The 25,795-nt window shown below is 28.3% G+C and overlaps 1 protein-coding gene across 2 annotated transcripts in view; it reads right to left on the bottom strand.

The window, feature by feature from the left end:
• Positions 1 to 10,842: 10,842 nt before the first annotated feature.
• LOC126844956 (opioid-binding protein/cell adhesion molecule homolog) overlaps positions 10,843 to 25,795 on the bottom strand; it is a 254,319-nt gene continuing 239,366 nt past the window's right edge. For both annotated transcript variants that reach the window (XM_050583479.1, XM_050583480.1), the window contains exons 7-12: positions 22,730 to 22,904; positions 21,528 to 21,706; positions 15,562 to 15,748; positions 15,108 to 15,140; positions 14,888 to 15,008; positions 10,843 to 14,807 (exon numbers count right to left, since the gene is read on the bottom strand). In XM_050583479.1, the coding sequence (XP_050439436.1) occupies positions 14,899 to 15,008; positions 15,108 to 15,140; positions 15,562 to 15,748; positions 21,528 to 21,706; positions 22,730 to 22,904 (684 nt within the window). In that variant the 3' untranslated portion in view covers positions 10,843 to 14,807; positions 14,888 to 14,898. The remainder of the gene's footprint in view (positions 14,808 to 14,887; positions 15,009 to 15,107; positions 15,141 to 15,561; positions 15,749 to 21,527; positions 21,707 to 22,729; positions 22,905 to 25,795) is intronic.

The raw sequence follows: 25,795 nt of genomic DNA, 5'->3' as shown, positions 1-25,795 counted from the left end.
AAACCGATTATGTAAGTTAACCCTTATAAAGCGCACAACCGAACAATACAAATTAAGTGTCCGCGTACTTACGGCTGCAGCTCGTATTGCGGATCCATCGGATAGGTCTTATACATACACTGTTGATCCGATATATACCTATTGTTGAACACCGTGTACCACATATTATTATATTAATACTCGTGTGCGATCTGACGACTCTCCGTAATCTTCTAAATACGGAAATTGCGAAAATAACACAGAATTTTGCTTTTTACGAATACTCGGATCGCAACAAAGCCGAAGCTTAACGGTTGAAACCAAGTCCGCTCGTAAGCCTCTTACCTATATAATATGATATTGTTATTATGATGTTTTATGGTGAAACAAATAATAACCACATGTGTTGTTCGAAGAAACGGCAAAGGGTTATGCTTGCGAGTATGGCTTTGGTTCAAACGTATTGACACATGTATACTTATAACATAATATATTAAATATTTTATGGTAACTATATGATAACTCAAAGAGAAAGATCACGATAGAGTGCCTCTGACGATGATGTATCATTACTATTTGTATATTTCAACGCCTGTTTTGGATTCACGACCATTTATAAGTTTTTATTGATATTAATATTATTTTTGCAAATCAACTAACATCCAAATAATATAAGTAACTAACAAACGATAAATCAGAGTCCTGGGACGATAATTCCGATTCCAGCGGTCATGGCAAATCAATCACAACGCAACATTAAATTTAACGCCACGCCATTGAACAGCGGTCCAAAAGAAAAAAATGGTGGCATAAAATCAATGAATTGAAAACATTTTTTTGTATAATTTGTAACAATAGTAATATTAAATAGAGTTTCAAATGACCGACAATTTTCGAGAAAATTTGGAAAAATACTGTTCAATAGTAATTGCTACACAATTTAAAATATTATTTGTCCAACATATAAGACAAATTTTAATAGTTAGGTATCTCCTTTTAACAACCTTATTAAAAACTATTAATTAATATATAATAATAAAAATCATTTTAGTATAGTTTTTAGTAATTTTCTTGAAAAATATTAGCTAAAATATAATAAGTATTTTTTTTCCATTTACCCTGTTTAATGGTAGACTTTTCTTTAAGTAATTTTTTAGAAAACTACTGGGAAAAACGAAAAATAACCTCTTTAAAGTTCCATTTAGAACCGCGTTGTTATCAAAAAAATTCTTTAACACAAAGCTCCCACTTGAGTCCTTCTACCACGCTCCGCTCAAAATCTAAAATTATTAATAATTAAAAGGTAAATATATATTATAATATGTTGCTATACAATTTGTTTTTTCAATGAAGTATGAAATATTAAGAGCACTGTATGCCTTATATATTTTAATGTAAAAAAAACATCATCACGTAGAATGGATTTTATAGAACTATGAATAGTTAAAGTAACAGTACCATTTTCAAACTCGAAGAAAATAATATTTCCGTGTGCTGTAGGTTGGAGATTTTTGAAATAATTATTTAGAAAGTTAATTTTTTTCCATGAAATATTAGAAACCCCTTTCAATTTATCAAAAATGCTTTAACATACAGCCTCCAGAAATATTATATTCTATGAATTTAAATACATTTGTTTTAGATAAAAACTAAGATTTTATAAAAAAAAAACTTTTATAAAACTTCTTAATGAATAGGGATGTAGGATCCACTTAAGATTAACTTCTACTTTTATTTTAGTGAACTTTCCATAACATTACTGATTTATTTTTCTTGAACAATATTTTGTTATTTATTTTACTATTACTTAACCCCTTAAATTACAAGTAAACAAAGTATATATAATTTTGTACAAATAGTATAGATTTCTATACATTCATTATACAATATTATTAATTTATTTTATGTAATTTAAGAGGTTTAATAATGGTAAAAAAAAAATGTAAAAATATTTGTCAAGTAAAATAAATAAGAAGGCGGAGTGGGACTTTTAAATACTGAATTACAAAAAAAGACAGACCGTGTTTTTTTCTAAGTCTTCGAAAAATGCAATATTTGTAACAGATATTATACTGTACTACTTACCTGTGTATAAAAACTGTATAATAAAATAGAAAAAAAAAGAATATATTAAAAGAATGTGTTTAAGCCTAAAAAACAACACTAAAGAGTACAAGTATTGTTTTTTTTTTTATCAGTTTTGACTTTTTATACATTTTTATCAGGTATTTATAATTTTATAATACATCTAAAAATTGTACCTAAAATGAGTATTAAAAATATATTTTTATGGCTAGAATAAGCAAAAATTATATTTTACAACAAACTTACTTGTAGTGTGTATTGTTTTCAGATTAAGTTCCATAATGAATACGGGTGAATACAAAAACAAATGGTTTCAATTTTTATTTTTAGAAAGACTGTCACATAATATCCAATTATATAATTGGCTGTGGGTGTGCGTGTGTGTTACTCGATGACGCTAAAACGATTTTGATGCTGTTTTTTGAGAATTCATCTCACCTTTTCTGATCAGATTATAACATATGAAGAAGCTTCATCTTTGACCTCTTTAATTTATCTAATTTAAACAAACTAAATTTAGTCTGAATATGTATGATGTTGGGGTACGTAGGCAATAAAAAAATTGTTGATAATATAATATATAATAAGACAGATATAATTAGATATATATAGAATAGATATATATAATAAGATAGATATAATTAATAAGTATTTTGATTGTAATTGCATTTTTTATTTTTAGTCCCAGATTGATTATAATTTTAATACGAGTTTCAAATAATATAGCAAGTGCCTTTATGTGAAATTTTTGTAATCATAAAACAAAATTTAACTGTTATTTTTCTGTGCTGTTTTTTTAAGCTAATAAGTTCAGCTTTAGTACACAGCTCCTTAATGTAAGAATAAATTAATTTGAATTATTGTATATTAGATATCAGTTCTATGCTTTCAATGAAATCAATAACAGCGCTTCAATAAATAATAAGAATCATCTATAATGAAAGTAATTAGCCAATCAGTATGATTGATAAACAATAGATTTAAAAGGTCGAGTCATTAAAAAGTTACATTTTATTAAAATTATTTCATACGTCCCTTGCAACATTTCACTGTTTTTCTTATTTAAAAATATTAAACTTGCCAATAAAATATTTAACTATTATATTAGTATGTAAACCCTAGTTTCTAGCTATTCGTATAAAGTAAGTTTTTTTTTAATTGTAAAATAAGTTTTCACATTTTAGATGGACCGAAATGAAATATGCATAATACCTAGTATGATTATAAAAACTTTTTATTTTTTGTATAACACCAAATCACTAATATAAATACAAAATTTATTTTTAAAAGTAAGTGATTTTCAGATCAACATAATTGTTATTAAAAATAATTCGATTGGAAAATTTGTGTCACAGCTCATAACGTCATACCAATAAAAAAATTACACACAAGGATATTTACTCATTTATTGTTAGTAAAACATTTCGTTGAAAACCTTTCATACGTATGATTAAGGTTATAATTAAACTTTCCATATGCATAAAAATAGGTTAACAATACCGTTATTGCATTTTACTAAAGTAATTATCAATCAAATAATGCTTTTAATACTATTTTTTCGTATGAATATGTACAAAATGTATGGTTATTCAGTTTTCCTATTATAAAAAATAAAACAAATTGTTAAAGTACTAAATATTAAAGCCCTTTCATTAATAAATTGATAACCAATATTATAGTGCCACAATAGCAAATATCGTCTTCTTGCCAAAATTTATTAACGGTGAATTTGCCATTTTTTTTTATGGCGTTATCTATTGTAAAACATAATTGTTTTCGATTGACAAGTGGTGTTCATAGTGAATTTCCCACTTTAAATGCCTTTTTATTAATAATTTTATATTTTAACTAACGGCTAATATAAGAAATCGATAAAGCGAAAACTCATTAATGGTTTAGTAAGTTTTAGCTAAATTAAAACAACACACTTTTTACAGCTACGGGCCCGTATCAATGGTATCTAAAATTCATTATCGGTCCAATAGTATGAATGATGATAATTTACAGGCCACAATAAATATCCAGAATTCAGACGAAGACTCCACCATTAATGATTTTTTTACAGTTAATACCAATAGAAATAATCGTTTTTCTATTTAGAATAACTCATTAACGGCTAACATAAAAAAATGAATTATATAAAAAATTGTGTTATGTTACATATTATTGGAAAACCCCAATATATTTGAATACAGTAATATATCAGGTCTCATACAAAAAAATAAATTGTGAATACTTTAAAATGTGAAAATTCTATAGGGTTAAAACCAAAAATTCACTATTTGAAAGACTTTCTAAAGTAATTTTCTGAACGATCAACTTTTTGCTGTTAACGAATTTTGACAAGAAGCCGATGATATACATTCTATCTAATTTAATATTTTTAAAAAAATATATAATAATTATTTTTGTTGGTTTTATACAATATTTAAAATTTGTCCAGTCAATAATTTCAGTTAGATTAACATATAGTAACAAACGTTACTATATGAAAAAGTATACACAGTTAAGTATATTAAAAAAAAATACTACCTATCTACAGTTTCGCATCGATGCGTTTATTTTTATCACCTTCAGTTATTACTAAACAGGTAATAAGGTATAAATAATAATTCTTAAAGAACTAATACAACTATTATTTAAATAATGGTATTTTGAATTTATTTAAACATTCAAAGTTTTTGAATAAAATATTTGTTTAAATATTAATTAAAACTTTATTCGATTGGTTATAGTTTCTATTCAGTCAAAACTTATGAGCGACTAATTAGATCTTATGAAATTCATAAAAATCTTGTTATCGTCCAGTCTAAAATTTAGAACGTTCTTTAAAAATGTATTTGTTGATTTATCTATACCTTAATTTTTAATGTTTATTTTCTTCCTCTCTTTTTCTCCATTGGTTCCGGTCTTTAAGACCATGCCACTAAATACAAATATTGCCATCTATCCCTGTCCTCTGCTGTCTGCAGCTTCTCTCCATCTGATTTCTGGTTCTATCGTTTTTATATCCTTCTTTACACAGTCTTTCCACCTTAACTTGGGCCTCACTAAAGGTCTTTTTCCTATAGACTCTTCCTCTATTACCTGCCTAATTAGAGATCCTTGCTTACGCCAAGCATGGCCCGCCCACATGAGTCTTATTTTGTGATCTTCTTAACTATATTAGATCTCTGAAACTGCAATTGGAGTTCATAATAATGTAATTTTTCCCCATTCATTTGTTTGACTATCGAAGACCGGTCCATATATTATTCTCTCAAATATCACTAGTCTCAGTTCTTCGGATTTTCTCAGTGCCCGCATCTCAGAACCGTATAGGACAATAAGTCGTAATAATACAATTTCAATGTATATTTATTATTTTATGTGGAATAAAAATATAGCTTATAAACTAACGAATTTCAGTAGAGGAAAAGTAAAATATGTATATCTTAATTTTTTAATGTAGCTAATTAAAATTACTACTATGAAGTACTTGAAAATGTTCGTTGGATTTTTCTAAAAATTAAAATCTAAATTGCGTATTTTATTATCATTGTGATACTATTGTATATATTAACATATTGATAAAATAGTTTTTTATCTACATTATAAATGTTATGTGAATGGTGACAAAATAAAAACTTTTTATTCTTTATTTAACAGTCAACAAAATAAAAACACATTTCATTCCTAGATGGCGCAGACATTACCATGAAAGCGTAGTATTTTTTTCTCTATTTTCCAATTTGAGATAACCATCGGTTTAATGGTAGATATTTTACATGCACAATTCACAAAACATATTTCACACCAGTAAGAACATACTATCATGATTAAGTTGATTTTTTTGTGCGAAGAAAGCGTTTTTGAATTCTTAATAAACTTGAACTCTATTGGGAAATTTAATCTGGGAATGCAATTTATTGTATCTGTAGTTGTTTCTCTTTTTTTTTTGTATTCAGCTAATTAAGGTTAATTTAAAAAATGAGTCTCTGTCAAGGTATTGTTATGTTATTTTTGCGTTTCAATGATAAATCATAATATTGAATTACACCGTTGGGTCCATAAACCCTACATGGTATTATGGTTTAAGATTTTTTTTGTCTTGGTGCTTAACCTGTTAAAAGATGACTTCCTATTTCATACACAAGGAGACCCTGATGATGGGAGAAGGGAAGGAGTTGCCCTTAAATCTGATTAATGTGCAGTTATTGCCATGGCGATTGAGTAACATTTTCTTATTTTTTTTTCTATAATTACATTAAGAATTATCAGAAAATTTACGCACCAAAATTAAGTAAATTAAGTAAGTTATTTTCGTAAAACAAATAAAAAAAATAAAAAAATTGTTGTTTCCTCGTGTGTATTTAAACTTTTTGTCTGTACTGTAAACCCGATTGTATTAATTTAAATAATGTATTTAGAGAGATGGCCGAAACAGAAATGTTTCGACGAAATCGAGATCTTGAAGGTCTCAGGTCAACTAGTTTTAACTCCAAATGAAATATATACCAACTATAATTGGCAAATATCGAAATTGAGATTTAAGTTATTTGTTTTAGTTATTATTTTTATACTATTATTATTATAGTTATAAGTATGCTGAAGTTTGATATATTTTTTAACAACATAATCTAAACCCCAACCATCCCTTACGTGTTAAAACCCTATGAATTCAACATTTTTTAATTACTTTGTTGTACCGGGTGATTCATTTTGGGTATGACACTAATTTTCTCGGAAAATATGAACATTACAAAAAAAAAATTTCCTATACTTTTAGGTACACATTGTACTACATTTTTCAATAATGTGAAAATATGTATCTCCAACTCTTATACGAAAAAAGGATAGAACATGACTTTTTCAAATGGCAACATATGTTTTAAATTCCATAAATATGTAGACAAAAATTTTTAAAAAATATTATTTTTTGAATTTTTATCCATTTGTTTGCTTGTTATGACTTTGTAAAGATTTGAATTTTTATCTATATTTCTTTCACCTTGTGAGCTAAAGGTAACTAAAGTTTAAAATTTAGAATGGAAGTTGGAGTGCGGTTGAGTGATATTAAACTTTATTAAACTAGTATCATTATAAGTAATAATATACATGCTAGGGTGTACCAAACAATTTTTTTTTTGTTTTTTTTTGTTCTTCTCATGATATTATGTTCCTTGGTGTAAAATAATATTTCCCTATTTTTTTCAGATTATTAAAATTATTTTTAAAAGTTGCAAGCATCAGTTTTCAAAAAAATTTTTTATTTTTTTTAAGGTATTAATATCAATTTTAAACAAATGTTGCTTGTATACAAAATCATCATTAAAAAAAGAGGAATTACCCGTTATTTTTTTTTTTCAAAAAAAACTATACTATCCAACTAATTAAGGCCCTGGAATGTAAAATTTGCGAAAACATTGATATATATACCCTTAATAGTAAAAATATATTTTAGGGGTATTAAATTTTTTTAAATTTATTCCTCAATTTGTTGCGAAGAATTCCGATATACTTACATAACACATTATTCTAACAATAGATCAGAAAAAAATAATTAAAAAAAAAACAAAAAACAAGTTTTGAATATACATATATTTTTTTTGTTATTATTACCCTCGGCAGCAAAGGCCACTATATATATATATATATAATAATATTGAAATAATAAATATATATATAATATATAATAGCTGATCGCTGTGCAATCATAATGCCAAAAGAGTGTATTATGAAATCAACAAATTGAATGATTCTTTTTTTTTAATTTAATCGATTATAATATTGATTTTTTAAAAAGTTTTACGAATTGACCGTTCTGTAATTTTAATTTTCATTAAGAGGACGCCAAACCATTTATTTATTAATGAGTCAATAATAGGCAGTTATTCGAAAAATCTTTTTTTAAAACTATATACTTGTTAATATAGTAATGATAATTCTTTATTGCTTATTATTTATTTTTTGTTAGACTATCAGTAATTTATATTGTAATTTTTTTTCATCATTTATCGTAGTTTAAATCCTTTGAAGTTTCAAGTGATAAAAAAGATAAAACGATTTCATAATATATAGAATGAAGAGTTGAATGATGTTTGGTTAGAATCTAATTTAGAAAATATTACCAAAATGTGAGCATTACAGCTTTACCATAATAATAGGCTGTAGATCAGTAGCGTATTTACTAAGGGGGGGGGATATGGGGGTTATATCCCCCGGGGCCCTACCAGTATACAAAAATATAACAGTCATACCTGATGAAGTACTCAATATTCTTTCACTGTCCTCAAGAAAATTAGACTTTGTTTTGTAGTTAAGAATCCAACATTTTTGTTTAAATGCAACACATATATAATACTATTAATATATATTTATTTTGAATAGGTATGGCTGTTAAATTTGTATATCCCTCCCCGTGGAAAAATCCTAGATACGCTACTGCTGAAGATAGGTTTAACATATTATACCTATAACATGTGTAAAACAAATATTTGTAATTAAAATTTGTTGTTATAAAAATTTGCACCTCACCCTCCGCAGTAAGAGAAATCGCCAGTAACTGTTTCTGAAATTTACATCATAAAATAATTAAAACCAGAGACTCAAATAAAATATTTTGGTTGAATAATGGGAATGGACCGAGATTTATTTCTATTTTTTTTTTTAATAATGACACTTTTTTTTTAAACCCGAAAAAAAATGTATGACTTCATTTTATTATTAAGGCACATTTTTCATTTATTACCCCCAAGCTATGCATAAAACCAAATTATACCAAGACATGTTTTCTTTTTAAAATAAAAAAAACTGAAATTATACATTTTTTTCGGATTTTAAAAAATTATAAATATAATATATGTATACTTATACTTATCAAAATAATAATTAAAAACCATGTATAGTTTATACATTTCGAGTATGAATCAAGTTCCAGTACAGTCCAATACAAGCAAACTATACATGTTTGGAGTATACTGGTTATGGCTGTGCTGGTTAACAGTTTGCTTGGTTTGAACTGTACTGATTTAAACTATACTTGGTTTGTACTCACTATACTGATTTAGACTATACTTGGTTATACTGTACTAGGTTATACTTTATACCCTTCATGAATCACTATCCTTATTTATTTATTATAATCAAACTTGTTTTAACTGTACTAGTTTGAACTGTGCGTTGGCTTAAACTATGCTTGGTTTGAACTGTACTGGTGTTTTCTTTTGCTGCCGCCATTTTAAGAATGTTATTCACCTTTGGCTTCTCCTGTCCTATCGTTCTCCCCCGTATCATGGATTCTCCTCACTTCACTCCCAATTTATTCTCCCATATCCCTCCAGTCCGTGAAAAAAATTGTTTTTAACTATTACTTTCTTTTTTAATAGTTCTGAATACTCAGAAAATTCATTGTACAAAACTCAATAGTAATAACACTTAAATCGGACTATAGATCTTCTTAGTTTAAACTAAAGAACAAATCGAGTGGATAAAATCCATTTATTACACACAAGTTATTACAGAAAATGAAATAAATACTATTACATCGTTTATGCAATGGTGTTACATATGTTTTTAAGTTTGAAAATAAAACACAGTTCAACTAAATATAGTTCAAATAGTCATAAAATGACCAAATCAGTATGTTGAAATATAATACATCAGTATTTATATTTTAGTTATTTGATTTTCACAAACTTTAATGGCTTGCAGATTTTTATTATAATATGATCATTATTAATTATAAAAGTAATTTAAGTTTTTATCTATAATACAATAAGAATTAATTACGATTATAACAATAATAATAGTACATAGTAACATAGTATGTTTTTAAATCAAGAAAATATAATAAAGAATATAAAAAGCCAGATTAAAAAATGCACTGTATTAGAAAAATTATATTGTAGTATGCCAGAAGTCATTTTAGTATAATCAAGAAGTATATACCCTTACATCAAGTCTTTTGAACATTTTGCATATGTTATTAATTAAACAGTTTTTTATTTATATGTTTGTAAGAAAATAGTTCACAACGTAATTGTACAAAAGAACCTTTTAAACACAACATAAATATGAATTTGAATATTAGGTTACATAGAAACGATATTGAAATCCAATTTTTGGAATTTGTAACATCTTACTAAACTATACATAACATGCCATGAGAAAATTGTTAAAAATGTGTTATAGATTAACTCAATAGTTTTGTAGAATTAATTAAATGTCGCAAAAAAATTTAATTATTTATAGTTTTTGAACAAGTTAAGCAAAATAGTGTGTGTAATTTTTTTTATACAAACGAAATAACTTAAATAATCTAAAGTAATTAATAATACTATAGTCTTACAATACAATTTTAATTAAAACCGTATACGTTTAAATGCGCTTAATTGTAAATGTATATGTAAATATATTTGTAACATTATTTATAGTTATAACATATTATGTAGTTTGACATGAATGCATAAAAATTGATTAGTGTAAGTATTGTTAAGAATGGAAAAACGAATACAATATTACGTATCTGAATTATTTAAATGTATCAAAATTAACTTTTGTTGATGAGTTCAAAAGTATTAGATTAGGTAAAATTTTAATTAAAAATGAAAAGTTACAACATGGTTGTAAAATAAAAAGTGATCAAAGTTCATGATATTTTTAGAAGAAATGTCAACTGAAGAGTACTAACTTTAAAATTAAATGACTAGAACATAAGATTTAATTTTTTTATTTTTAACTTGTTATTAGCAAAAAAAAATCAGTTTGTTCAGCTGATGCAATTTTAACTTCGATGTGTTAAAGTAAGTTAAATATATAATTATGCATGTATATTTTTAAAAAATACTAAATATATCTCTAACCATTCGATAATTATATAATCATTATAAATAAAAATATACCTAGTAGGTATCTTATACAGTATAATATACTTAACAATTAATTTTTACCAACACTTAAATCAACATTTCCAACTGGCAATCACAACTATCTGTGTAACGTGCAATGCAATTATACATTATAAATACATATTTTGATCTATTGTAATTGGGTTTCCTGTTATCACGACTACTAGGCTTGTGTAAAGTTCATATAAAGTCAGTATTTTATGATCTTAAATTTATTCAAATTAATTTCTTTGGATGTTCAAAAATGTTCTTTTTTGTATCAAAAACAATATGATTTAATATTTCAATGTGGATGTAAATTTGTTTATTTTTTTTAATTAATTTTTCTCGTTATTACTTAAATTTATCAAAATATGGCAAACGCTGCTTTATATTATTTAAGTCGATTAACCGTCACTTTGATAGTTTTTGGTAGTTGTGATAACAAGAAAGTGTCTATGGTCGAATTTGATTATCAGAATTACCAGGTGTTCCCAATTCATGTATTTTGTTGATTATTTCTAGAATACAAGACATTCTTATAATTTTTAGCTTAACTATAATGTAATGTTTTCACTGTTCTTGTATAATACCTACTAACTAGTTTCAAATACTAATGATATATATTTCTAAATTTTCATACTACACGTTTGCCGACTTAAGTAAATTATGTTTTAATAAAAAAATGTAATAATATATTATTATGAATTTGTTATAATTAAATACACTAATAAGTGTATTGCGTATAATAATATTGTTTACTGGAGCACTCGGGATAGATAACTGGGAATCCTGGAATTCCAAGATAGCACTTAGCAATTACCAAACTTTATGAGATGCGAACTATAATATAATATTATTTATTATTATTAATGAAATGACCTATTCTAATTTACTGGCACGATTTTTTAACTGTACTTTTGTTTTGTTTTAAATGACAAATTTGATAAAATTGTGTTACATTGCATTATATTTTGTTTCAAAGTAACAACCTGTTGCTATTTAGCACCATTATTTTCAACAATATACAATCAGATGTATAATATTAAGTAAATAAAATAAATTATATGACGCAGATGTTTTTTTATTTTATTTCATTTTTATTAAGATTCGAGTGTACCAATAATGTGCGATGAAATTACTTGTAATTAACGTTTCCGATGAGTTTTTGTTTAGTTTAGGCACCACTGATTTATTGAAAATATCATGTGATCATAATATCAACCGTATTACAGTATTAATGTATTTTATTTAACGGTTGTTCAATTTTAAATGATTAATTCAATACAGCCAATAAAGAATTTACGGCAACATTTGAAATTAAATCCATTTTTATATACAGCAGTATAAGTTAAACAATATGAATAGTAATATCATATGCTTAAAATATAATTAGTTTAAAGAAGTTATACTTAAAACAGGTGCCATTAGATAGAAATAAGTATTTTTTTTGTCGACAGCCTCAAATCTCTCCTCATTCAAATACAATCAGTTCATTTTTTTATAAGAGCGAACAGAATTTAAAAAAAAATGCATTTTAATAATATTTCAAACTGAATTTATATAATTAAAAACGAAACCGGTTTTTATTTTACATAAACAAAAGTTTTTTGAAAAATTAAATGTGATATTTCTTTTTATTATTAACATTTAAACACTGATTTTTGTAGTTCGGAGCTATTGTCAAACTTCAATAAAATTCACTAAAACATAATTATGATGGCTTGTCAATTGAAAAGTAAGTATTTAGTTTTTGAAAAAACATAATCATGAAATAAACGTATGATGAACAACAAAATTATCTGTCTCGTTTAGGTAACATTTCAACTCACATCGTGCTATCCGACTGACGACATGAAATATCTAATCTAATAAAGCATTAAATTTAAACGCCTAATGAATACTAGTTTAAAATAGCATACTATCTTACTAACAATAATTTAAATATACATGTTTTTAAAAAATTGTTCCTTATAATATCTTATAATTAGTATAAGTAAGGTAACTAGCATTAACTAATGTAAGACTACAACACTGTAACTGGTTTTTTCCAAAATTACATCTAGACAGTAGACTAATGTATTTCAAATTTATAAGCCAAATATCTTTATTATTAATTAACCGTTCTAATAAATTTTAAATCTAAATGAAGTGTTTTTAAACAATGATTTTGATGCACGAATGTTTATTATTATTTTTTACATTTCTGCTGTAAGAAATGGTCGAAAGGAACTTCTTTCATTGTTATAATGCAGACCTTTGAACGGAAAAACTGTTTTTAAAGGTACTCGCAGACGATATTATCTAATCGTTCCAACAGGTAGCCTGACTATCTTTATCGTGAACCTGACCATACGTTTATCTTATTGTATTTTTTTTTACCTATATATTACATAGTTAATTATCGTTATTTTGTTTTATCTCTTCCAGTGTAAATTTTTAAATTTTGTCTAATTCATAAATGAGTCTTCAACCGGGAGGAAGCATCGTTCAACCGTTTTCCTCTCAGGAGTAGTAGTTTTTTACGGAAAAAAAGAAACCTAAACAAATCCATTGTTGTGTAAATTTTGGCATTTTGACTTGCACATGGTCAGGTTTAGAATTAAGTCAATAGATAAACCTTCACACGATTTATAATTCATCTGATTTGACTAATTTAACTTGTCTGCCTGCTCTGACTATAATATATCGTCTGTAAGCACCTTAATATTGATATTCATTTTATGATAGGGTCAGCACATTACCGATTTGATAGATTGACATACATTATAAATGTAAATCTGTCATATCATGAAGTAAATCCTATCTTTCTGTTTTTGTAATGCGATTGTACAAACGCGATTTTAAAATATCATTCAGATGATAAAATAACGATCTCAACATTGCGCGATAGTTTTTTTTAAAACTTATCTTTGTTTAAAATTTTTATTTATTATTTGGTTTTGTTAAAGATGTTAAAAGAAAGTAAAAGAGAAGACAGTCTTAAAGTAGGTAGATATTATGGTTTTGGCCACAGTTTCAATAAAGAATATATTTTGGGAAATTAAGCAAGGAAGTGATTTAACATTATAGGGTTAAATAAGAATTTACACACATGTTAATTTATGAACATTGGTGGGGAAATAGTTAAAGGCCGAATCTAAATAAGCGAAAGCCATTAAGCTAATTCCACGTAGCATACAGAAAAAAGTATTGAATATAAATATTCATTAGGCTATTCTGAATAATATACTATACTGAATTTTAATGTTAAAGAACATATAGCTCAATAAATATTAAATGAAATCTGATGTTATATTATGTTAAAATTAATTGTTGTTGAAATATTCTATAATTAATATATTTATTTTATGAACAAATTATAAGAAAAATAAATAGTTAATTAAATATTTTAATGTTTTTGAGGCTTTTTTATAGAATGTAGATTTATCATATTAGTTGTTTTATAATTAGCTAGTTGGAATTAGCTATTTAGCCTAATGATTTTTCGCCCTATGTAAAGTTATCTGCGAGGTTTAGGTACCACACCCGACCATTGTATCTTATTGTTAGTTCATCTTGATTAATTGTATTTTTATCGATTTTTATTTTATGGATAATACTTAACTATTGAACGACTAACTTAGAAATAGATAGTTTATGTTTAAAAAATAAATAAACGTAATGATCTATTGAGTCTTTTCTAAAATTGAAGATTTCCATGTAGGTTTGGTAACACATAAGTTGATATCCGAAGTTAAGGTGTGGTAGTTTCTTGAGTATAGGAGACGTAGACGTTGGGTATAAATAAAGATGTCTGTGTTTCTATAAAGGTTCATAAAGAACATGCAGGTTCACTAGGGAGGAATAAGTGTGTTAGGTTGAGAAGATGGGTTTCTGAAAATATTACAAAAAAAAAATTGTATTGTGTCATCGTGAATGCTATTTTATATAATTTTTTAATACTCCATACATACTTTTTGGGAATTTAAGCGAGGAAAAGGATGGCCACGATCATGACGCAAAGCAACAATGTTCGGATGGTGTCTGGAGTGTTGTTGACAGCAGAGGTAGCGGTGATGCCTCGCAATTCTGGGTCTGAAAAAAACATATTGATACCGTTACGTTTTGCGAAAAAACATAGAATTGTTGACTATTATATTATAACTATTATAATAACAGTTGACAATTATTTACCACGGAAAACTGATTTGCCTCCGGCAGCCACTTCTGTAACATAGTTGAAGGAAAACGTATTAATTTTAACAATAAGTACAAATAGAAATATTGGTAATAGAAATAAGTATATAATATTATTATAAGTAATAGAATAGAAAAAAAATGAACCATATACGCTATATTACCAATACGCTAGTATTCATGTTATTTTTCCTTCCCTTTCCTTCCTCTATCCCTTATCATCTGTCTTTTATCAAATACCATTATCATCAGTCTATTCGTTATATCAAAAATACTTTATCAGCTACCTCCTATCAGCATTCATGTGGTCAGCTGTTTCTTATCACTGTCGCGTAAACGTTAGCGGGAAATTGATGACGCTAATTGTATACGGACCCTTAGCCCATGAAACATGCTGTTTCATGTTAAAATAATATAATTCAGATATAAAATTTGTTGAGGCCAAAATTACCGTTCTTCTCGAGGGTAGAGAAGGAGAAAGATTTGGAAACTTCGCTCCAGCCGTAGCGGTTTCGGGATTGGACGGTGGCTTCGTAGTAGGTAATGGGCTCCAAGGAAGTGATCACCTGAGACATTGCCTGATCCACGACGTCGGTGCGTTGAGGGTTCAAGAGTATTTCGTTCCAGTCGTCGTAGCGCTAGAATAGTTTACAAAAAAACCGTTAGTACAGTGTTAGCAAGAGTAAATTCTTGTTTTGTAAAATATAAATTATTTGAAAACGATAATATGATCACGATTATGAAACATCCGTCGATAAAAGATAGGAATTGAAAACAATTACGAAAAATTAAAAAATTTTCGTTCAATTCCTCGAAAATGTATTTTATTTAAAAGTTTCGGGTACCCTGCAAATCACTCATCAAATTAAATTTTATTTGCCGTAAATGTGATTTTCGGACGTTAACACTTTAAATTGCTTTTGCTTTTATTTTGTTGTAATTAAATCATTTTATTAGCATTTAATACCACAAACATAATAAACATAGAAATTTATTAAAAATTATAAGTATATGTGTTAAAAGTTATACAAAATTAATAAAATTAATAATAATTAATAAAATCTTCGCATAGCTCACTCGTTGTTAGCTCTTACTAACCATTAGTAATTGTTGTTATTTCGCTTTGATAAAAAATAAATAAGACGCAACCAAATCTTTCATTGGACGTTTATAGTTTAAGAATACTAGATTTAATAACTAAATATGGGACACAAAATTTGATTTATGAAATTAATTTCTTTGATTGTAACCTGTAAAATAAAATCAATATTAGGAACTTCATTTTCATAATACTATTTATAAAATTTACCAGTTTTAGGTATACTTATTTATATAAAATAAAATACTTAGTAAAACTTTTACAGACGAGTTCCACAAAATATCTAAATTAATTAACAATTATAAAATTATTTAAATTATTTAAAAACAAAATTAAAAAATAACAATATATACATAAATAAAATATGTTATCATTGTTTTATTAGTAATGATTATCAACAGCTAATATCGATTCTATAAAGTATACATTTTCTGTTGTACCCGTTTTGCTTTACACTTTCCAGATGAACTCATTTTTTTAAAATAAATATCGTTTGGTATATATTCGTTGATAAATATATTAATATATGTATATATATTAATGAAAAAAAATTCAATTGTATAGCTTTAAATTAGAATAGATTGCGATTTTGCACTCGACGGTTTAACCGAGGCAAACAACTGCAAAGGCATAAAACAACCCACACCCTTCTACAACGGTAGCGGTCGACCTAAAGGATAGTCTATTTATATGGAATAGCGTGTCTTTATCGTTTCTGCGGATTTTTATGAGGCTTTGGTGGCGCCTGCAAACATTACGTTTCAATAGCTTCGCCGCCACACTAGACCATTCGTCTTTTAACGGTCTAAGGAAAAGTCTTGTCCACATTCCCCTCGAAACAAATCACGGCACTCGAACGTAACACTTTAATGTGCCTTCACGTTTGTACAAGCCGACTAGGTGGTAACAATTATTATTATTATCGTCTAGTTGTGAGTTGTGAGCAATAATTATTGTGTTCGGTGTATACAAGTACCACTTGAGTACGAAGTCACCCACATACTCGTTTAATGTCCACTGCCATGACGATTTATACGTCTGTATGGAATTTTTACAACACGTTTGTTTAGAGAGGACAGAGTTTTTAGTATATTTTTGCATAATTTAATCAAATAGAAGAAATACAGCTTACAACTTTCATATATATCTTGTATATTTATATTAAGTAGTAATTAATCAGTCATGGTTGGTCAGTTTTTACAAAAAATAACGCATCATTATACACTGTTATTGAAATATCAAGCATATGGTTAGCAAAAATAAGTTCAAATAATAAAATAATTTAAAAAACACTACACTTTTTAGAAATTATATCAAAATAAGGTTTCCTATTTCGTATCATTTTCGATTACCTATATTGTCTTGGTAATTTTACTCTATTTTAGCTTCGATGCAAAGCGAGAAGGTATTGGTTTTACTCTGATGTGTGTTTTTTTTTTATCTGTATACACTGTAACTTTTTTAATACTGGACCAATTCCTTCGAGTAGCAACTCTATAAATCGCAAATTTCATCTAGTTGGTACTTTGGGGGGGGGGTAAAAGTTGAAAAAGTTTAATTCTTCACAGACGAAAGTTGAAAAAACAAAAAAAAAACCGTACGAGTTTTTAAGTTAGAACTTTTACTGGCTATAATTTCGAGAAAAAGAGTCGGATCGAGTTGAAATGTATAAGAAATAATTACTTGGTATGCCCGCACACGTCAGTTGTGTCAAACTTAAACTATACCCATTTCCCACCCCCCTAGGGGGGGTACAATTTTTTTTGTTTTTCGGGGTTTTTAGCGGTAATTTTGAAACTTTTGGGTTGAAAATTTGCCAGTAGTTGGAACTCATATGTACCCATAACATATTAAACGGGAAAAAAATTCGGCACTACAGTTTTTTTTTAATTGCCGGGAAACTGTGTTTTCGCAGATTTCGTATATTTTAACAAAAACACCTAAAATCTTTAAAAAAAATTGATCAAATCATTAAAGCAATTTTATTTATATCTATGCAGAATGATACTATTAGGTTTTGTGCTCAAGTACCACTTTTGACTTAAAGTTTACACAAATTCAATTTTTTTTTTTTTTTTTTTAACTAAAAACCCGGTGTACCAGTTGTGAGAAACGAACAGACACTAAAAATTATCAGTTGGTAACGTCTATCCGAGTTAGATTAGGTTAGGACCCAATGATCGGTATCATAATATTGTGTTTATTACATGATATCACAGGCGACTAAATCGTGTAACTGATTATAGTAGAAACTCGATTTATTGGGAAAAAACCTATCCGTGTACTTATTAAGACACTTAATGATTCTGATACGACAAAACCACTGTCGTTATCTCGTTATTTTATAGCCTGCGTTATATAACCTTACCGAAGTGTAATTATGAGTGTATAATGTCCAACTACCTGCAAATAATGAAGAGGACTGTTGTTTTTTGGATTCAGATTAAGTGTTGGTTTTTATGCAGTATACCGCCTCAAAATGTTTTTTTTATTACACAATTTTTTTAAAGGAAAACTAATGTTTTGTACATTGTTATACTGTTATTCATTTAAAGAGATTCACGCTTGATTGTTTAAATTGTCTAATATTAGATAATCTGCTTCGTGCTAATTTTAATTTTTTAGTTTATCAACTTGTAGCTCTAATTTTGTATAAAATATTTCATTATTTTATTACTATGTACTATTACTATTAAGATAAATTTTAATAATAATTAAGTCATAAATGATAATACTTTATTTTATTACTAGATCAAATCTCGTAAACATTTAACATCATGATACTGCTCCTATGCTATTATTAAAAAAACACAATTTTTAAAATCTCCATAAAAGGTTATTGTTAAATAACAGGCAACAGCCGACTGCTAGTGGCTATACACGTTAGTAATATTTAACTAATAAGTAATATATGTAGGTAAAATGTATTGTTTTCTCCATCACAGTACCAGTATACGATTTATTTTAATTTAAATGTAAGAAAATCGATTTTTCTTTAGAAAATAACAAGAAATTAATATACAGGATGAGGCAGTATTATGAGGCGATTTTCTAATGTATTTAAATGGTAAAACCCGTTTCACTATCCCACCCTTTACATTTTAAGGATCTATGAAAAGGTTTTTTTAGTTGCATTTTATTTTGTACATTGTCAATCTAGTAAAATAGAAGTATAATATAGCTTTGAAATAATATAATCTGTGAAGTATAAATAGTTTGTGTGAGATTGCTTCAATGAAAGTATATAATACATAAATATTAATTTTATTGAGAATAAGCGATTATAATTTAAACTATGGAGTACAAACGATTGAAACATGAATCGTCGACCATTCCAACAAAATATAACAAGACATTGTATATGTGTTATTTGGTCCACTAAGTTTTTGCAAAAAAAAAAAAAAACCAGTACAGTGGGGTCGGGGCATAGTGAATTTGAAAGTGATTTTATTCAATTTTATCACTTTTATCTATAATAATTCCTGTAGACCCGTGACCTCTCCGTTTTCTCATTGCTTTGATTACATTATGCCAATACTCTACTGTACTAGTCCTTTCGGATAAAATCACTTTCAAATTAACGCTTTGATGCTCATTTGTAAATACAGAACCTTCATTTAAAACTTTCTAACTTTGCTGGTTTATACTGTGCTTGGTTTGGACTGTACTGGCTTGAAAATACTAACTACCGATTTACATCGAAGCGTTTTTTCGAAAGTGATTTTATCACTTTCAGATTTAAAAATTCCTGTAAACCTGTGACCTCCCCGTCACCACTATGCCCCGACCCAACTATGCTCCGTCCCCACTATGCACCGACCCCACTGTACTGGTTTTTTTTTATGTTTATTCTCTAGAAGGTAAACGGATTTATGTCAGTTATGTTACTTCTATTAATTATAAACAATATAAATAGCCGGCTGACATGTATTTTTTGCTGCGCGTAAATTGTTGCCAATTGGTGTGCTGGTTAGTGTTTGGATAGGAAGAGAAAGAGAGAGAGAGAGAGAGCGATAGTGTGTGTTAACCACTTGTTCCACTAGTTAATTTTGAATGGGCCCATAATGTCATAAAACGTAAATGCCAGGACGCTGGGATTTGCAATTTTCAAATCGGTTTACAGCCCCTCATGTCTATGCAGTACATTTAAACTGATGGCATGGTTGGTTTCCATAATAACACGCGCTCAAAATAGAGTTCATAAATTTGCCAGCTCGCAGAAATACCCAATTAATACTTCTATTCGTCCAGCAACATATTTTCCCCTTTGGTTTTTATTGGACCATTTGCGAGAGCGTAGTCTTTTGGGACCAGTACTGCTAATTGCATGGTATAAAGTATAAACACACACACACACACAAACCCAAATTCACAGGTACAATATTTTTATTTTCCCAGCTTATAATTTGAACCGATTTATGAACGAAGGTTAAGAATAGGTCTTTTATATAGTTTTATAATATTATAAACTGTATTTTGTAAGTATATTATAATCTTATTTACGGGCTGAACGCAAAAAAGATTTTTAAAAAATTTAAGTTTCTGCGGTAATAACCTAATTTGTGACGCCAGAATATTTAATCAACACATTTTTATTGAAGATATTATAATATAATATAATATAATGGTAATTCTCCTTGGAGTGAAACAATTTTAATTTACATTTAAATTTTTCCTGTCAATTTTATGTTGAATCAATGACACGACTCTTATTAATCTATCAGTAAAACTAACGGAAATGGAGCAGTTAAAATTCAAATTGAAATAATTAAAAAATAACAATCTTGTGGATAAAAAAAAAAAATTATATTTTGAGTTGAAAATATTTTAAAATGTCAGCTATTAATTTAGGCTCTTGGTCAAATACGTGTTTTTACCCTATGGCATTATTTTCTGAACGCGTCACTTACTATAAGTAGTAGTTTTATGAAAAAAAACATGTTTCTTTAATAGCACGTTTAGTTTTGAAATTGTATACTTTCGTGTTAAAACGCATTTGTGCGGCTAAAAAATATCAACGTTTTCCGTTACATTGTTTTTACTGCGCTCCAACCCTGTTATTAGCTTTAATTAGTAAAGGTCTCTAAAACGCTACCAGAAATTAAACTCAAATAACTATTTACTTTAGTGCGTTATGTATGGCCACTAGCCGATTACTATGCACCCGCAAAGAAAATACCCGAAACTTTGAGGCGACTTCCTGGTGTACACCTTGCTATTATTATTATTAGTATAATACTAATAATAATAACTATTGTGCGTACAACGAAGTTGTTAAAAGTGCACTTAAGGTTATTATTCAGTAGAGTCGTGCTCACCCTTTGCATGGGACGTTTGTAGTGGCTTTCTTTAATACTCTTGGTGGAGTTCTTGAAGGGACGGTACAGCAACTTGTATTCTTGAATAGGACTGTAGCTCTTTACCTTCCAAGATATGTTGTACGAGTCCCTTGTATTGCTTACAGAGCTACTAGTGAACGCAGCGACATCTGGTTTTCCTGTATAACAAAATCCGTAACAAAATATTAAAAAAAAAAAAAACAAACATATTTATAATATATTAATCTGTGTACTATTTAACAAGTAAGTTTTAGTAAGTTTTTAACTTTTGTAAGATTAATATTGTTTCACGTCATAATAGCTACACGTTCGATCAGCTATTCCATATTATATATTTCCATATGTCGTGTTGGTCAAACCATAGGACAAAACAGAAGAGTAAAATAATTGCATATTGTGTTCTTTGAATAATTGTCTTTATTTTTAATAGCGGCGATAACATTTGAATGCAACCATCATAAATATTCATATTTGTTATGTTGAAAACAAGTAAAATTAATATTATACTCTGTGTTGACTGCAACATGTAAGTTATCTGTTGCTGTCATTAAATTTAACAACAGTTTTTGGCCCGAGTGAACCCAAAACTATATTTACCGCTGCAGTTGTCGATGTTAATGTCAAATTCTCGTTCGCTTTGGGACTGTGTCTGGTTTGCGGATCCTTTGTTGAAATTTTGATCCTCTTGTTTTAATATATTTCTGTCCAGACGCGGTGTTACACACCGGAGCATTATGCTGACAACGTAATCCACTTATTATTTATCCAGCACTAATTAAAATGTATTTAACGTGTGTTGGTCGCTGTTGTTTGTCGTCCAAAGTCATTTTCCTAACGTCATTTTTGAATAAATTATGCCCACAACGTTTAATTATTTATGCGCACGCGAGTTTTGACCAAACCGTTGTCGTATGTATCTAAAACTATGTCATATTTAATAGTCTTGCGACTTGCACGCAATCGAACGTGTATTAATTTATTATTATTAATATAGTTATTAGCCCTAGTTCGATCAGCCATTAGAAGGTTGGTTAGTCTCTCTTTGTGGACAGGTGCCTGCCCGTAGCTGACATGTTGTGCATTTTCAAAAGACCAAAAATATGTCACCCCAAACCCGCGATCTCTTAAAATACAACTTTTGGTGTATCGTCCTTGAAAAAATTTGAAAAATGTATAATTACCAGATAGCTCGACGAATCGCCTGGTTCTGCCAAGTCCATTGTCAGCCACACAAGAATAATTGCCAAAGTCTGTATTCTGCACTTTCCTTATGCGCAAAGTGTACCGGTTGCCTTTGAATTCCATGATGCGCCATTCGTTCATGTCCAACTGTAAAGTATCTTTGTACCATAGCACCTGTAAAACGAAAACGTTATGGTGGTAAGAGCCGGTAGGAAAACACTCAATTGAGAATAGTCAATTTAACTTATTGTAGGGCTGTACATATCCAGAACCCGATCTTTTTCTATTAGTTTCAAGTTTTCGACGCTGCGAAATCGTTGTAATTTACTTGGGACTACGCCACGGAATTTTGTGGGCAGAATACACTTAGAAATATTTCTACCTGCGTTACGAACCTGCTTAATAGGTTATTCTCATTTGTCGATTGATTTAAGTAACCGTTCCGGTAAATCAATCAGACCGGAATTAAAAGAAGTCAATAGTGTCCAACACATTTCCCCCTTAACGTCTAAAAAAATTGTAATTAGCGTACAACAGTATTATAGGAGACGGTTTGTTTAGAAAAATGTACTATTTTATCTAGCGTAACACAATTGCTGTTTCCCCCCCTCATAAAAACCCTGTTTTATTTCCCTGGATGTTGAAATTATTAGTCAATTGTTCCTTAAAGTCCCATATATAAATGGAATAACTAAGTGGAGTTTTGTTATTAATTAGGATAAATGCATTTTTAATAACAATTAAGGGTTGTTGGACATTTTCTGAAAACACAATAGTGTCGAGTGCTAACACGTATACATTTCAAGTGCACCTATATAATTATTATTGTAAAGTTGCTTGACGTGTTTTGTTTATAGTATTGTTGGTGTGATGTTAGACCGGTTATTATACGATGTACTGCCGAAGACCGAAGTGTACAATTAACAAGTTTTCATTCCAACATAATTAATATATTATTACTACGTCGCACGTGGCTCGTGTATCATTAAAAACCCGAACAATAAAAAATACATAATAGTATATGCCACTTAATGTGTGATATTTTGAAGGTAGCAATTAAAAAACTAAAGAAACATTTCAGCGGTTCATTATGATGCAAGTGTTGAGCGTATCATGTATAATAACAGCTATAAAAATTTAAATCATTATATTTACTTATACGTCAAGTTTTTTTACACCGTATTGTAGTATAGGGAGAAAAACATTGTTCGGTTTGGTACTAAGCCATAAGATTTATTTTGGAAATTTCGCCAGTCTCCTACTCCCACCAGCCCTACACTGAAGAATTTACTGGCGCCGTAAAAATATTACAAATATCTAACTTAGATTACACTGTCTATGCGGGGATAAGCGTTCAAAACTGATTGACGTTTACCAAACGTTTGGAACGCGTTGATTAATGACCTGCCTGTATCGCAGCTCTGTTTTCGTACCGATAGACTTTGACCCAGCTACTCGACCCAATGGGAATTTAACCACCGCCGTCACCGTCCAAGTCTATGGAAAAAGCACATGCAGGTGGTTAAAACGACTTAAGCATTTTAAATTGCATTATTCCGCCGATGGACCGGAAATTCATCCCCGCTTACAGCTGTTTCTGTCAAACAGATACGGGGCATTGTTTACCTTAAGACCTAAGATTATATTGGGTACATAAAAATAATAATATTTAAAGAAGAAAAAAAAATCGATGTTTGACTGACGACTATTAATTACTATTAAAGATTTAAAGACAATAAAACAATTAATACGCGCTACAGGTTAATCTCGGTTTAACTAAACGAGTCTCATAAAAATTATCTCAAGTCGGTGAATATTATTATAAACGGCGGATAAATTAAACGATGGACTTTAATGGATCGACCCATATAAATCGATTCAATTTAAAAATTATAAAACACAGGTGAGTGCAGTGGCGTAGACAGGAATTTTTTATGGGGGTGGTTCATGGTTGAAAAAAAACTCATTAGATTTATTTCACTTACAAAAAAATTTTGTGTTTTTCTTGGCTTACTTGCCAATTTATCCAATACTTTTTCAGGCATTTCAAAAAAAAAACACTAAGTTTATTTCACTTTTTAACACTTATAAGTTATAACAAAATAACTATTTTTCTTGGCTTTTTGGCAAATTCATCTCGATTATAGCTTTGAAGAACTAAGCCATTTAGACGATCCTGTTTAAAATAAGTTAGATGATTAAAATACAATTAAAAATTGTTTATGATTACAATTTACCTCTTTCATAGTATTTCTAGGTATGTTTTTACTCTTTTTGAACAATTGTAATTTTTATATCGATAACCGATATGTGATAACAATTAAAACAACTAATGGTATTATAAAATTTAAGTATTAAGCTAAATAAAGTGTAAGGGGGGGGGTTGAACCCCCTAAGCCCCCTCCCCCTGTGTCTACGCACTGGGTGAGTGTTTAGGTGATCAATAGTTTTGCGTTACCTCACACAACAATATTAATACATATTAAAATTTAAAAAACAAGCATAGTAGGAACGGGTAATATTAAAGACGGGGAAATCACAGGTCATCTGGAATAATTAGTATAACTGAGTTTTAAATAATTAAACTTTGATGCAAAACTGTTTATAGTGAAAACTAATAATTATGAATATAAACCATTTTTAAACAATAAATGTAATAATTGTGTTGTTTGAATTTTGAGTTTTCTTGATAATAAATGATTAAGTACAGATTTTAAAATTTACTTTAATATGTATGACGTTAACTTTTTAAGCTAAGAATCTATTAATATTTTAACTAGTTAATTAGGAAATTTACATGTGTAAAAATTGTGCATATTATTTATTAACCAAACCCGTTGAATATATTTAAAAGTTTTTTTTTATAAGAAAACGATCGAAGGAATGTCAATAAATGTTTTTTTTGTGGTAGGTATTTTGACATAGCGTAAATATTGTAACTTAAAATCTTGGTGTTAAATTATCTGACAGTGAGTTTAAATGGAGAAGAAATAAAAACTGTCCTACATGCAGCCATATATCTCTATATAATATTTCGCCACACTGCTCGTGTAATTAAGCAAAGT

The sequence above is a fragment of the Adelges cooleyi genome, unplaced genomic scaffold (assembly GCF_023614345.1).
Source record: "Adelges cooleyi isolate 19-005CV unplaced genomic scaffold, UGA_ACOO_1.1 ACOO_flye_CR_arks_rails_tigmint_CR_PRNA_651, whole genome shotgun sequence".
In the NCBI taxonomy this organism is placed as follows: Eukaryota; Metazoa; Arthropoda; class Insecta; order Hemiptera; family Adelgidae; genus Adelges; species Adelges cooleyi.
The sequence above is the reverse complement of the archived record's forward strand: the minus strand, read 5'-3'. Positions and strand labels throughout refer to the sequence as shown.